Source organism: Ursus americanus, chromosome 7 (genome assembly GCF_024610735.1).
Source record: "Ursus americanus isolate L20-20 chromosome 7, mUrsAme1.1.p, whole genome shotgun sequence".
Lineage (NCBI taxonomy): Eukaryota > Metazoa > Chordata > Mammalia > Carnivora > Ursidae > Ursus > Ursus americanus.
The window spans coordinates 74,723,524-74,736,349 of NC_142133.1; the positions used below are offsets into that span (position 1 = coordinate 74,723,524).

General features: G+C 38.4%; 1 protein-coding gene across 1 annotated transcript in view; it reads left to right on the forward strand.

Annotated features, from left to right (window-relative positions):
• The window catches only part of NBAS (NBAS subunit of NRZ tethering complex), a 339,918-nt gene that overhangs the window by 23,034 nt on the left and 304,058 nt on the right, over positions 1-12,826 (forward strand). Inside the window, exons 7-9 of the mRNA XM_045807103.2 lie at positions 5,274-5,407; positions 7,657-7,790; positions 9,221-9,319. Coding sequence (XP_045663059.2) covers positions 5,274-5,407; positions 7,657-7,790; positions 9,221-9,319 — 367 coding nt within the window. The remainder of the gene's footprint in view (positions 1-5,273; positions 5,408-7,656; positions 7,791-9,220; positions 9,320-12,826) is intronic.

Genomic DNA, 12,826 nt, shown 5'->3' on the forward strand with positions numbered 1-12,826 from the left:
TGTGATCAGTTGATTTAATTTTTAAAGATTCTTCGTTTAAATTCAATTTAATTAACATACACCATATTATTAGTTGCCAGGGTAGAATGTAATGATTTATCAGTTGCATAAAACACCTAGTGCTCTCAATTAATCTTTTTTATTTAAAAAAACTTTTTTTAAGGAGGGTACATGCCCAGCGTGGAAGCCAGCACGGGGCTTGAACTCATGACCCTGAGATCAAGACCTGAGCTGAGATCAAGATTCAGACACTTAACTGGCTAAACCACCCAGGCACCCCTTATTTTTAATTTTTTTACTATTTTATTTTTTTTCTAACACTTTAGATTGTATGTTCAACATTATGGAGTTGAGTTAGTAAGTTTTGTTATGTTCCCCTAATAGAGTATTGAGTTTTGTTCTGGGATACGGTTCATTTTTTTGTGGATGAGCTTAATCTTTTAAGGCTTCTTTTTAACTCTTAGACTATATGGTTTAGAATAGCTTTTACTTTGGGGTTAGATTAGTCCTACTTTAAGGTAGGGTCTTCCTGGGATCTCGTATGAGAGCTCTGAGTGTTCATTGACATCTCTCCACTCCAATGGGTTGGAATTCTAACATTCCAAACCCTCTCCAAGCTCAGGCAGTTGTTTTCCCCAATAGTCTTTCTGTTCTTGGCCCTGCAGAATATCTGTGCACGTGCGTGTGTGCATGCATGTGGGGGGTTGCTAAAGACCCTGGGTTCATCTCTGCAGATTTTTATAGCTCCTTCTCTGCCTCTGGAATGCTGCCTTACAGAGTGGATTCAGTGTGGTAGTTCCAAACTCCATTCTTTATCTGCTGTGTTCACTGAGACTTGCACGTGCTGTTGGAGGTTCCTTTTCATGCTCCATGGTCCGGAAGGTGCTACTGGCTGAATTTAGCTTCTCCCAGTGATCACAGTCTTGCACTGCTTGTAGTATAGTGTCCGAAAATAGTTATTTTGACCTATTTTTCTTTTACGGTGGAAGATCTAATCTGAAACTGGTTACCCTGGGGTATTTTTTTTTTTTTAATGACAAAAGCAGTATACATGTATAACAAATTCAAACAATATAGAAGTAGAAAAAGTAAAAATAAAGTTTCTTTTCAACTTGCATTTTCATAGGAATTTATATTAATTTAACATAAAACCTTCTATGCATATATAAACCTGTATATATGTGGATTGACTTTTTTTCTTTAACAAAACAAGGTCATCTTGTATAGTTTGTTCTCCAGCTTGCTCTCCCTCTGACTGTATTGATGTCTTTCCCAGTCAGTATGTACAGATGCATTTCAGTCTTTTAAATGTAGCCACAGTATTCCATTGTAAGAATGTGAACCACACGTTTTTTATTCCCCTCTTGATAGAAATTTAGGTTGTTTATAGTGGCTTGTTTTCTTCCTCTTTCTCTTACCTATCTTTGCCCCCATCCCCCTCCCCTAGCACTGGATAGAACATCTTCCGTGTCTCTGGGTATAGTATTCAAAATAGCTACCACTATAATTCTTTCCAGAAAGTTACACCTGTTTATACAACTATGAAAAAGGTATGATTGAAGCGGTTTCTTTTCTCAACTGTCAGCCCCGTATGCTACCTATTTAAAAAATATTCGATAGGTTCACAGGCAAAGGAAAAAAAAAAAAGCATCTCATTTTCAATTTGCATATTTATAGTTATTAAGTAGAGCATATGTTAAGTGGCTTTTTTTTTTTTTGTGAATTGTTAGATCATATCCTTTTGCCTATATTACTCTTAGATTACTTGACTTTTTCTTATTGGTGTGATAGTATGAATGTTAACTCTCTGTCATATATGTTGCAAATATTTTCACCCAATCAATTTCCTTTTAGATTTGTTATGGTGTTTTTTATTCGGTCCACAGAACTTTTTTTTTGGTAACGGCATTTGTCACTTTTTTTCCTATATAATTTCAGGGTTTCTCTTCGTGGTTAGACCTTTCTTATTCCAGGATTGTAACATTTTTCTCATGTCTTTACTGATATTTAGCCTCTCAGCAAGTCTTTATAGCTCCACTAGTTTGCTCTTGCTCCCTGGAAGAGATTGTTCATTCAACCCTTCATTTTGCAAATGAGGGAGCTGCACCTCCGTGATCTCCCAAGGTCATGCCCCTTCATTTTATGGCGGCGCTGAGAATAGAACCCAGTGTTCCTTGTGTCTTAATCTTTCTCCATTACTCTTTCCAGTCTGGTGGATGAACACTGGAATAGAATGTCTTCTGTTAGCACTTGAGTGCCTGTTACTACCACCAGAGTGCTGGGCACTGAGAATGCAGTTATGAATAGAATGGGCCCAGCACCTGGCATCTTGGAATTTATAGTTCAATGAATAGACGATAAAAAGTAGACAAACACATGCATAATTGTTTGGAATAAGAGATGTGAAGGACGTGAAATCATTGGGCAGTGGAGAATAATGGGGCCTTGACGCTGCATAGACAGGATGGTCTGAGAATGCATCCTGTGGAAATGATATGTATCACTGAGAGATTTGAGAAATTGAAAAAATTTTGAAAAATTGAGATCTGAAAGACGAAAAGGAGCCAGGAAAGGACTTAGGGAAAGAGAAAACAACACAGACAAACGCGCAAGGTGGGAAAGAACTTGGCAACTGGGTGGGTTGAAGGGCCACAGCTGGTGCAAGATGTGAGCAAGAAGAAACTGTTTCACCATGAACGTGGGCAGGTGTCAGATTGCAGGCTCAGTTTTACCAGCAGCCTTTCCGAATGCTTTGCAGACAACCCCATTGACACTTGCTTTGTAAAAATCTGGACTGTTCATTCTCTCCAAAACCACACAGTCAGCTGGAAAAATCCGGTGAGAAAAACCTTTTTTTACATTGTTATGTGAAATCTTATTTTGTAATGAAAACATATCTTTATCTGGGTCAAAACACATGCTGAGTTTTCTGGAGCTACTGGTTATAACTAGAAGTAATAGTAAAAACAAATCCCTTTCAGATGAAACTTATTTTAGATAAAGAATGTGGTACATAAATCTATTTATCCTATCAAAATGAGATAAGAGCAAAAAACCTGTTATCGCAGGTAAAACAGTAATAATGGAAAAATGTTTTTGTGTTTCTTCAGCGCGCGAATATTTTTCAGGGCATTAAATTATCCCCCCTGGTGTTCGTGTAGCATCTGTGCGTAAGCAAGTCTTCTATTCCTGTGTTGCGTATCATTTTGTGCCTTTGTTTACTTTCAAGTTTGATTTTTTTAAAGCTTTATAAAGATAGAGAACTGATCTTTTCCCTCATTTTATTCCCATTAAAAAAATTGTTTTTCTATACTGTGTGTAGTATTTTGTTCGTTTTTAATATATCCACTCCTGTGTTCAAGGGCCCCTCTTGGATTTTTTTTGTTTTTTTTGGTTTGCTTTTTACCTGTTGATCAATAGTCAGAATAAAGAAACTCCTTGATGTCTAGCATCCTTTCCTCCTATACAGAACATCTGTTAACGTATATCACAGAGATAAGAGGGAAGTCTGAATTCTATAGTACCTCTTTAGGTGGAGAGAAGACCAGTTAGGTAATTCACGTTTAATTGGTAGTCCTTGAGGGATGGTAAACTCTTACCATTGCCTTGCCCTGTTAGTATAGATTTTCCTGAAAGAGTTAGTCTTCACTCATTAGTGAAACACTAATCACTTTCCATTCCAAGTTCTAGGATGGCAGTGTTGAATAGGACACTGTCTGTGGATTTTATGGAGCTCAGAGACTCGTGGGGGAGGGAAATAGTCCCGCAAACAACATAATGTGATGTGATAAATGCTGTGGTAGAGTTTCGTACAGCATATTTGGGCACAGAGAAGAGAGCAGTCAGTTTCGAAGAGTGCCAAGGAAGGAGGAGGGAGCCATTTGTTATCACAGGTGGTTGTAACAAAAGCGAACCTTTTGGGGAGTGCTGAAGAAGAACATTCTAGGCAGAGGCAGCAATGTGAATGAAAGACTCGAGTGTGCATGGTTTGCTTATTTGCCAGGTGGCTGTGTTGTTGGTGGCTTATTAGCTGTGTGGTGGAGGAAGTGGTGGGAGGCGACACTAGAAGGCTGTGTTGGGGCCCTTTGTAAGGGCCTTCATGTCGGTGGGGGAGTCTGGACCCGGTTCTGTTGGAAATGGAGAACCATGGGGCTGCAGGATGTGATCTGTTCCTCTTTGTAGAAAGATCTCTTTGGACAGTATTGAGGGGAGGACTGGGGGGAAACTGAAGGCAGGAGACCAGTTAGGAGGCTGTCGAAAGAGGCTCAGCAAGAGATGAGGACGCCTGACTGGGGTTTAGCAGGGAAGACAGAGAAGCCTGTGAACCTCAGAAACCTTCTGAGGCAGTCCTGAGGCTCAGTCCAAACTCGGACTGAGAGGCAGGGTGTGGTACTGAGCTGCTTACTGTTTGGGAAGGCGGGACACGTAGGTTCTGGGCTTTCTTTGCTCTGGACTCTCAATGTCACCTTGTCAGTCTCCTAATCACTTGGAATCTCAGCTGGTAAAGGGAGGTTCTGCTGGTCTCTTCAGTTCTGGAATTCTAATGAGGGGACACTGAAGCCAGCAAGACCTCAGAAACCTCGAACAAATCTAACAGTTTAGACTTTCATGGTCCCTTTTTTCTTTTTTTTATGCAGCTGACAACCTTTCTCATTATTGTACTGAAAAATTCAGAGCAGAAAAAAGGTGTTGGATTATTAAGGTTGACTATTAAAATATTATAATTGTGGGACTGATTAGGGATAGTGCTTGATTCACCTAATACATATGTTGGTGTATGATACGTGTGTATATATATTTCTCCAATATTGTGTCTGTATAACTCTGTGTCGTATTTCCTTGTTATCTATATTTGATATATTTAAAAGATCTCAGTGGAAATTTTCATTTTTTGCTGTTAGAGGAGCTGAACTGATTGGATTGGAAATTATTTTCTGCCCATTCTCTATGCTTTTGATCTGTCTTAATTTCATAAGTATTTTGAGGTGTACTATTCCGAGCCTTTGCCAGACCAGGGCCTGCTCAGTGTTCAGTAGACCACGGGTGTCAGTGGTCTTTGCTTCTTAAGTAAGTGGCGCTGAGTTTGCTGTGGTTTATATTTCCCACTCTTACTTGGAATGCTTTTCTGGAAAGTGTTCTTTTCTATTGAACTGAAGCATTGGAAATCCTTGGGAGAGGATGTAACGTAGTTGAATAGTTTAGTTGCAGTAACTGTAAATGTTAACCATCTGTATGACACATTGTTAAAAGCACTTCTTTTCTTTTCATTCTAGTTCCAAAAGACCCGAAACCCCAGTGGAGACGTGTAGCATGGAGTTATGATTGTACTCTGCTGGCCTATGCTGAAAGTACAGGAACCGTGAGGGTGTTTGATCTCATGGGTAGTGAACTCTTTGTTATTACCCCGGTACGTGCCTAACCTTAAGCTGATTACATAAAAGGCATTCAAAAAAATATGTGAAGATACTTGAGTGACCCAACGCGAAGAGAGGGGAAATAGACCTATAAATATGAATAAGTTGTGAACTTAAGATGTTCAGAATCTAGTAGGTATCTGTACATGAAATATTTTTTCTTTGTATTTTGTAATGCAGTCTTCAGCAGTAATCTACCATTATGGAAACATGGTGGTAAGTAAATACTAAACAGAGGTACAGAAAAATGTTAGGAAGTTCCATTGAGGGAAAGTAGTCAGTGGGCTATCACAATAGGAACAGCTTTCTGAGGATTTGGAATTTGTTACCCTAAAGGGGATAGAAATTGAAAGGGAGAGTGGAGAAAAATTAATGGTGGTAATAACTTGTATTTGTATAGTGCTTTATACTTTATTAATAAGTTTGATATATATTCTTAGTTAATATTCACAACAACCCTTTGAATAGATTGTCCAGATATTATCCACATATTACAGTTCAGAAAACTGAAATTGAGAGGCGTTGAATGACTTTTCCCATGGCAATCCAGTTAATGCGTGTTTCTTTCAGGAATCCACTGCTTTTTACTTTGTATCCTTCTTCCTTGAATGAACAAGATAGAGAGGCAGGTAGAACAGCAGTGCTAACCCTTGTGCATCTTAGGATCAGCCGGGAAGCTTTGTAAAGAAAAGAAAACAACAGAAAAATGACTTGATTGTCTAGGTTCAACCCACAGAAATTCTGATTTAATTGTTTGGAGTGGGCTCTGGGCATTAGTATTGTCTACAAGATTTTCAGCTGATTTTTAATGAGAAGCTAGGGATAAGAACCTGTGATATAGAGAATGATTTTTGTTCAGAAATGATGACTGGAAAAACTTGAAAAACCGTGTTAGGCTCAGATTATGGAAGTTCAGGGGAACCAAACTAATAAGTTTGGATCACTGTTTTCTAGACTAGTGCTGTCTGAAAGAAAAGTAATGTGAATTATATCTGTGATCACATTGTAATTTTAAATTTCTAGTAGTTGCATTAAGAGTTAAACAGGTGAAATTTATTATATACTCTAGTATATCATAAATATTATTTCAATATGTAATCAATGTAAAGATTATTAATGAGATATTCTACTTTCTTTGGTACCAAGTCTTTGAAATGTCATGTTTATTTTTATATTAATAGTCTGTCTCAGTTAGGACTAGCCATATACTAAGTGTTCAGTAGCCACATGTGGCCACACTATTTATTTTGTGGTTCTTGACAGTGAGGTCTAGTCATTCAGTGTGATAAACTTTATTATGTGAGCTTCCCAAGGCGCACATGCCTTCAGATCCTTAGCAATATAGCTTGATATTTAGTTCGTGGAAGAAGGTTGTCATTGAGTGAATGTTTTAAGTGTTTTTTCCTTTTAGTTCCTTGATGGGGCAAATGAAAGTAATTGAGGCTTTTTTTTTTTTTTTTTTAAGATTTATTTGAGAGAGCACATGCATGCATGTGTGTGTGGGGGGTGGTGCGGCGGGGAGAGGCAGAGTGAGAGAGAAACACAAGTAGACTCCACGCTGAGTGCAGAGCCTGACTTGGGGCTCGATTTCATGACCCTGAGATGAGACCTGAGCTGAAACCAAGGGTCAGACGCTCAACCAACTGTGCCACCCAGGTGCCCCTTTTTTATTTTTATTTTTAATTTTTTTAAATAATTTTTATTTTGTTATACTAGTCACCATACAGTACATCCCCGTTTTTGATGAAATGTTCCATGATTCATTACTTGCGTATAACATCCAGTGCACCGTGCAATATGTGCCCTTCTTAATACCCATCCCGGTGATGGGTATTTTTGATTTATTTTTAAGCATTGTTTACTGCTGGCAATGAAAGTCAACATTTGGGAGCTTGTAGCTGAACTCTGTATCTTAGCAGGTTTTGAGGCTGAATGGTGGGATTACTTACCCCCTCCCCCCCCACCAGAAGTACAGTCTTAACAGAAACTCACGTATCTCGGTGAATGTCTCATCCAAAGAGGGTTTTGTGGCTATAGCCTTTATTGGGAGGGTAGGTCTAAAGTTGGCTGTCTGGTTCTAGGCGCTCTGATTTGCATGATTCTTCAGTATACAGAGCAGTTCTGGGACTGTTTCAATGTGTATCTGGCAAGGCCAGTGTCTGGGATGTCTTCCGACTAGACATACATGTGTTAACTTCTATCTGGTATCTTTTTAGTAACTTAATCTACCCCTCTTCTACAGGCAACCAGTTTAGCAGGTGATTTGAGCTATGCCATTGCTGGGTTGATATTTTTAGAATATAAAGCCAGTGCACAGTGGTCTGCAGAACTCCTGGTCATCAATTACCGAGGAGAACTGAAAAGTTACCTTGTAAGGTAAAAATATATTTTATTTGGGAACTCCTATTTGAAATAATGTTTTTCTCTGGCTTAGTGTCAGATTTTGTGTTGTTTGTTCTTTCAGCATTTTGTTGTGAAAAATTGCAAATATAACAGGTTGAAACCATTTTATAGTGAATACTCCTATATCTTCACTTAAATTCTATAATTAGCATTTTACTATACTTGCTATTTCACATTTCTGTCCATCCCTCCATCTAATCGATGTTATTTTTTAATGAATTTCAGTTAGTACTTACATACTTTAGTATGCATGTCATTAATTAAAGATTTGCTTATAGTTTTCTCTTTTGAAATAAAATTTGCATACAGTGAAATGTATAGATCTTAAGTGTACCAGCCAATGAATTATGACAAATGCATACACTGTGCAGTTCAAACCTCTATCAAGACACAGCACATTACCATCATGCTAGAAAGTTCTCTCATGCTCCTTCCCAGTAAATCTGTCCACACCTACCCCCCAGCTTATCCATCCTAGATAAGTTTTGCCTGTCCTGGTAATTCACATTAATGGACTCATGGTATGCACTCTCCTGTCTAAGGCTTCCTTCACTTAGCATATTTTGAGCTTTATTTGTATTTTTTCATGTATCAGTAGTTTATTCCATTTTATCATAATAAAAATGTATTTCACTGTATGAATATTTCGTGTGTCTTAGTTTGAGTTGTTACAACAAAGTACCATAAACTGGGTGGCTTATCAACAACAGAAATTTACTGCTGACACTTCCTGAGGGTGGAAGTCTGGGTTCTGGGTGCCAGCATGGTTGGGTTCTGGTGAGAACCTTCTTTTGGTTTGCAGACTGCTGACTTGTCTCTGTATCCTCACATGATGGAAATAGAGCTAGCTAGCTCTCCGGCGTCCTCTTCCAAAGGCAGTAATTCCTTTCCTGAGGGCTTCATCCTCATGACCTGATTACTTCCCAAAGACCCCACCTCCATATACTGTCACACTGGCATTAGAGTTTTAACATAAGAATTTTGTGGGGGACACAGATCTTCAATCCATAGTGGGTTCACAAACATTCAGACCATAATGTTCATGATTTGTTGATTCTTTCTTCTTTTGATGGACTTCTGATTTCCAGTTTTGGGCCACTGTGAATAAAGCTGTTATGACCATGCTTATACAAGTATTTTTGGATATGCATTTTCATTTCTCTTAGGTCACTGTCTTTGAGTGGAACTGCTGAATCATAGGGTAGATACAGTTTATTTTTATAAGAAACTTCCAGACCTTTTCCCAGAATTTTTCTATCATTCATATTCCCACTGATTATGTATCAGAGTTCTGGTTGTTTTGTATCCTCAGCTGTGTATGGTGGTGTTTTTTAAATCATAGACATTGTAGTGGGTATTTTTTGGTCTCTGCCTTACTAGTATTTTTTTCTTCCTAAATTTAGTGTTGGAACAAATCAGAGCTACCAAGAGAGTCACTGTTTCAGCTTCAATAGTCATTATCCTCATGGAATCAACACAGCTGTTTACCATCCTGGTCACAGGTAAGCAACCATGTCTTCTTCTCTTTGGTGGAGTATGAGGTGGATGGAGAAGTCTTGGCACCGTTTCAGAGAGAAGAAATTGTCCACTCTGCTTATTTTGGCTTGTTCACTCCGCTCGTGCATAGTTCTCTTAAGTACCTGTAATATGGTTGTGGTCCTCTTCTGAGCATTTCTCTTCGTCCGGCTGACCGAGCTCTGAGCCACACGGGGCAATGGGAATGTGCACTGAGGAGGTTTTTTTCTTCAGTTTCTTAATCTTATTTTTCTCATCTGTGAAATGAGTATGTCTAGCGCTCTAGCATGTTGAGAGAACTCGCAAAAGGCTGCGTCTGAAGTGCCCTTGCATAGAAGGGCTCTGTCCCCATCACTCTTCCCCCGCCCTGCCACTTCCTCTCCTTCTCTGCAGGTTAGGGCGGCTGAGATAGTGGCACAGCTTATTCCTACAACTGCCGCCCATTCTTCATAGATGCCAAATCTCCACATATTTGCCACCTACGTTGAGGGTTAGTTGAAAATTGGGCATTTTCTTCTTCCCGTCATTTCTCTCCTTTCATTTTGTTATTTGAGAGTGAAATTTACATCTGTTTTATAAGTTTGCCAAGCTAACTTTTTGGTTCTCTAAATGGGGAGACTATCAAGTTGTAAATCAGACAAACCTAGCTTAAATTCTGAATTTTGAGACTTACTCTGTGTCTAAGTCCTTAAACTCTCTGACCCTCTATGTACTTGCATACCTTTTTCAACAAAAAGACTAATTTTTGTATTCTATTCAGTCATAGGTATGTCCTTTTTGTTCAGAATTTTATGATTATGAAATTTTTATACTGCAAAGGAACCCACACCCACCAGAGTCCTCTTTGTTCTCTTCCCTGATCCTTCCCTACTAGAGATAACCAGTGTCCTGAATTTTGTGTTTCTTGTTCTTTTGCTTTCTTTTTAGTTTTACCACTTACTCATATTTAGTTTTGCTATTTGACTTTATATTAATGGAATCATACGGAAGACGCACAAGTCTTGCTTTGAGGCTTGCTTTTTGATGCATGGTTTTCTAGTTCATTCAGTTTTAACTACCATTAGGATATTTCATTTTATGAATATTGCAGCGTATTTATTCATTCTCCTATAGAAGAAAATTTGGTTTGTTTCCAGATTTTTTTGGTTATAAAAATAGTACTGTGGCCAAAATGATTATGCATTCCTGTGACACAAATGTATAAGAGTTTCTGTAGGGGGGCGACTGGGTGGCGCAGTTGTTAAGCGTCTGCCTTTGGCTCAGGGTGTGATCCCAGCATTCTGGGATCGAGCCCCACATCAGGCTTTTCCGCTGGGAGCCTGCTTCCTCCTCTCCCACTCCGTCTGCTTGTGTTCCCTCTCTCGCTGGCTGTCTCTGTCAAATAAACAAATAAAACATCTTAAAAAAAAAAAGTTTCTGTAGGATATATGAGTTGAAGGGGAACTGCTGAATTGAGTAAGTACATCTTCAACTTTACTAGGTAATGCAGGTGTTTTTCAGAGTGGTTCTACCAGTGCACAGTTTCATCAGCCTATATGAAAGTTTCTGTGGTTTCTTATTCGTGCTGATATATTGATATCAGACTTTTAAATATTTGCCGATCTGGTTAGGTATAAAAGAATATCTCATTGTGGTTTTAATTTTCATTTCCCTGATTACTGATGATGTTGGACAGCTTTTTATGTTTGGCCATTCATGTTTTCGTCCTCTATGAGATGCTTTTTTATAATACAATTTCTTAATTTCTGTTGGGTATTTGGTCTTGACATTCTTTATGTGATCTGGATGTTAATTCTGGATTATGTGCGTATTGAGTATTTTCTTCCAATATGTGACTTTTTTAAAAATTACCTTTTTTGAATTCTGTGTGTAGTTTCAGCTGTTAAATCATCTTAAAAACTGACCTTTTCGCCTAATTTCTTTCCAGAGATAACTACTTTGAGCTGTTTTATTTGGCTATTTTATTTGATACCTTTAGTTGTTTTCATACATAAAAATAAAATGCTTATGTTGTTACTTCTTGATTTCTGTTTTACACATTACCTGTTGATACTCCTCTTCCATAAAGAGACATTTAGTTTTCTTACTCTGTATTCTCATATACGCAAACTTAGCCTTCTCTTGTTCTGTTCAATTGTGATTTTTGTAGGGTAAATATTATTGTGATTATATAGATGCTATTCACAGATGAGACAAGAACCTTCTGTAGTATTGCGTGATTGCCTTTTTGTTCTTATTTATTCATTGATTGATTGATTCGTTCAATAACAAACATTTATTCATTTCCTGCTCTGTGCCACATGCTGTTCCAGATGCTTGGTAGATATCTTATGGAACTTACTTTTAGAGGGGGTGACAGACAACAAACAACGAACATAGAGTATTTGAGGAACTGATAAGTGCTATGGGTAAAAAAATGAACAGGGGATGGAGGACAGTGGCAGGGTGGAGAATAGGGTATGGGTTATAATTTTAACTAGGGCGGACAGATCACCCACATTGAGAAAGAGACATTTGTGCGAAGACCTGCAAGAGGTGAAGGTATTCTTTATTTGGATATCTGGGGGAAGAGTGTTCTGTGTAGAAGGAATAGCCAAAGCAAAATGAGTTGGGAGAGTCCTGGCCATTTTCTAGAAACCACAAGGAGGCCAGTTTGGCTGAAGCTGACTGAGTAAAGTAATATATTGATGTCAAAGAGATAAAGCCAGTGCTTAATCATGGAGGAGCTTTGTAGGCTAGACTAAGACTTATCTCACTTACAGATTGAACGGTAAACTCACTCCTGCTAGTGTAGATCCCCCTTTACTACACTGTATTCATTAGATATTCTGTAGGTTTCGTCTTCTTGAAGCCTTTCTCAGAACTTTGTGACTTGCTCTGATGTGGGTTTGCCTCTGCCGCATAGCTCTTTCCTTAAGAACTTATGTAAGAATTTCACTTCATCATCCTGAGGATTGCTTTCGTATTTTTTGTTGCATCACCTGTTTCCTGGGTCCTATGTTTTATTTTTGTTTTTTGTTTTTGTTTATTTTGCTGTTTTGGTGAACTTCTGTAATTCCCTGAGGAAGGGTACATGGGAAGTATATAGTTTTTGAGAGCTTGCCTGTCTGAAAATGGCGTTTATTCTGTCTTCATGCTTAATTGAGAATTTGGCTGGATACAGTTGTAGGCTGGAAATAATTTTCCTTTTAGAGTTTTGAAGATATTGCTCTATTGTCGTCTAGCTTCTAGGGCTGTCCTTGAGAATTCTCATGCACTCCCCCCCCCCTGTTTTTTTGTCTTCCTTCTCTCTGAAAACTCAGATTCTTTTTTATGTTCCCACAGTGTTCTGAAACTTGGTCGTGTTATATCTTGGAGTAGTTTTCTTTTCCACACTGTTAGTTTGAATACTCACTTTTGGGAAAATTCATTGAATTATTTCTTTGATTCTTTCTTCCCCTCTGTTGTCTTTTTTTCTGTCTGGAATGTCTGTTCTCTAAATGTTAGTCTCATTG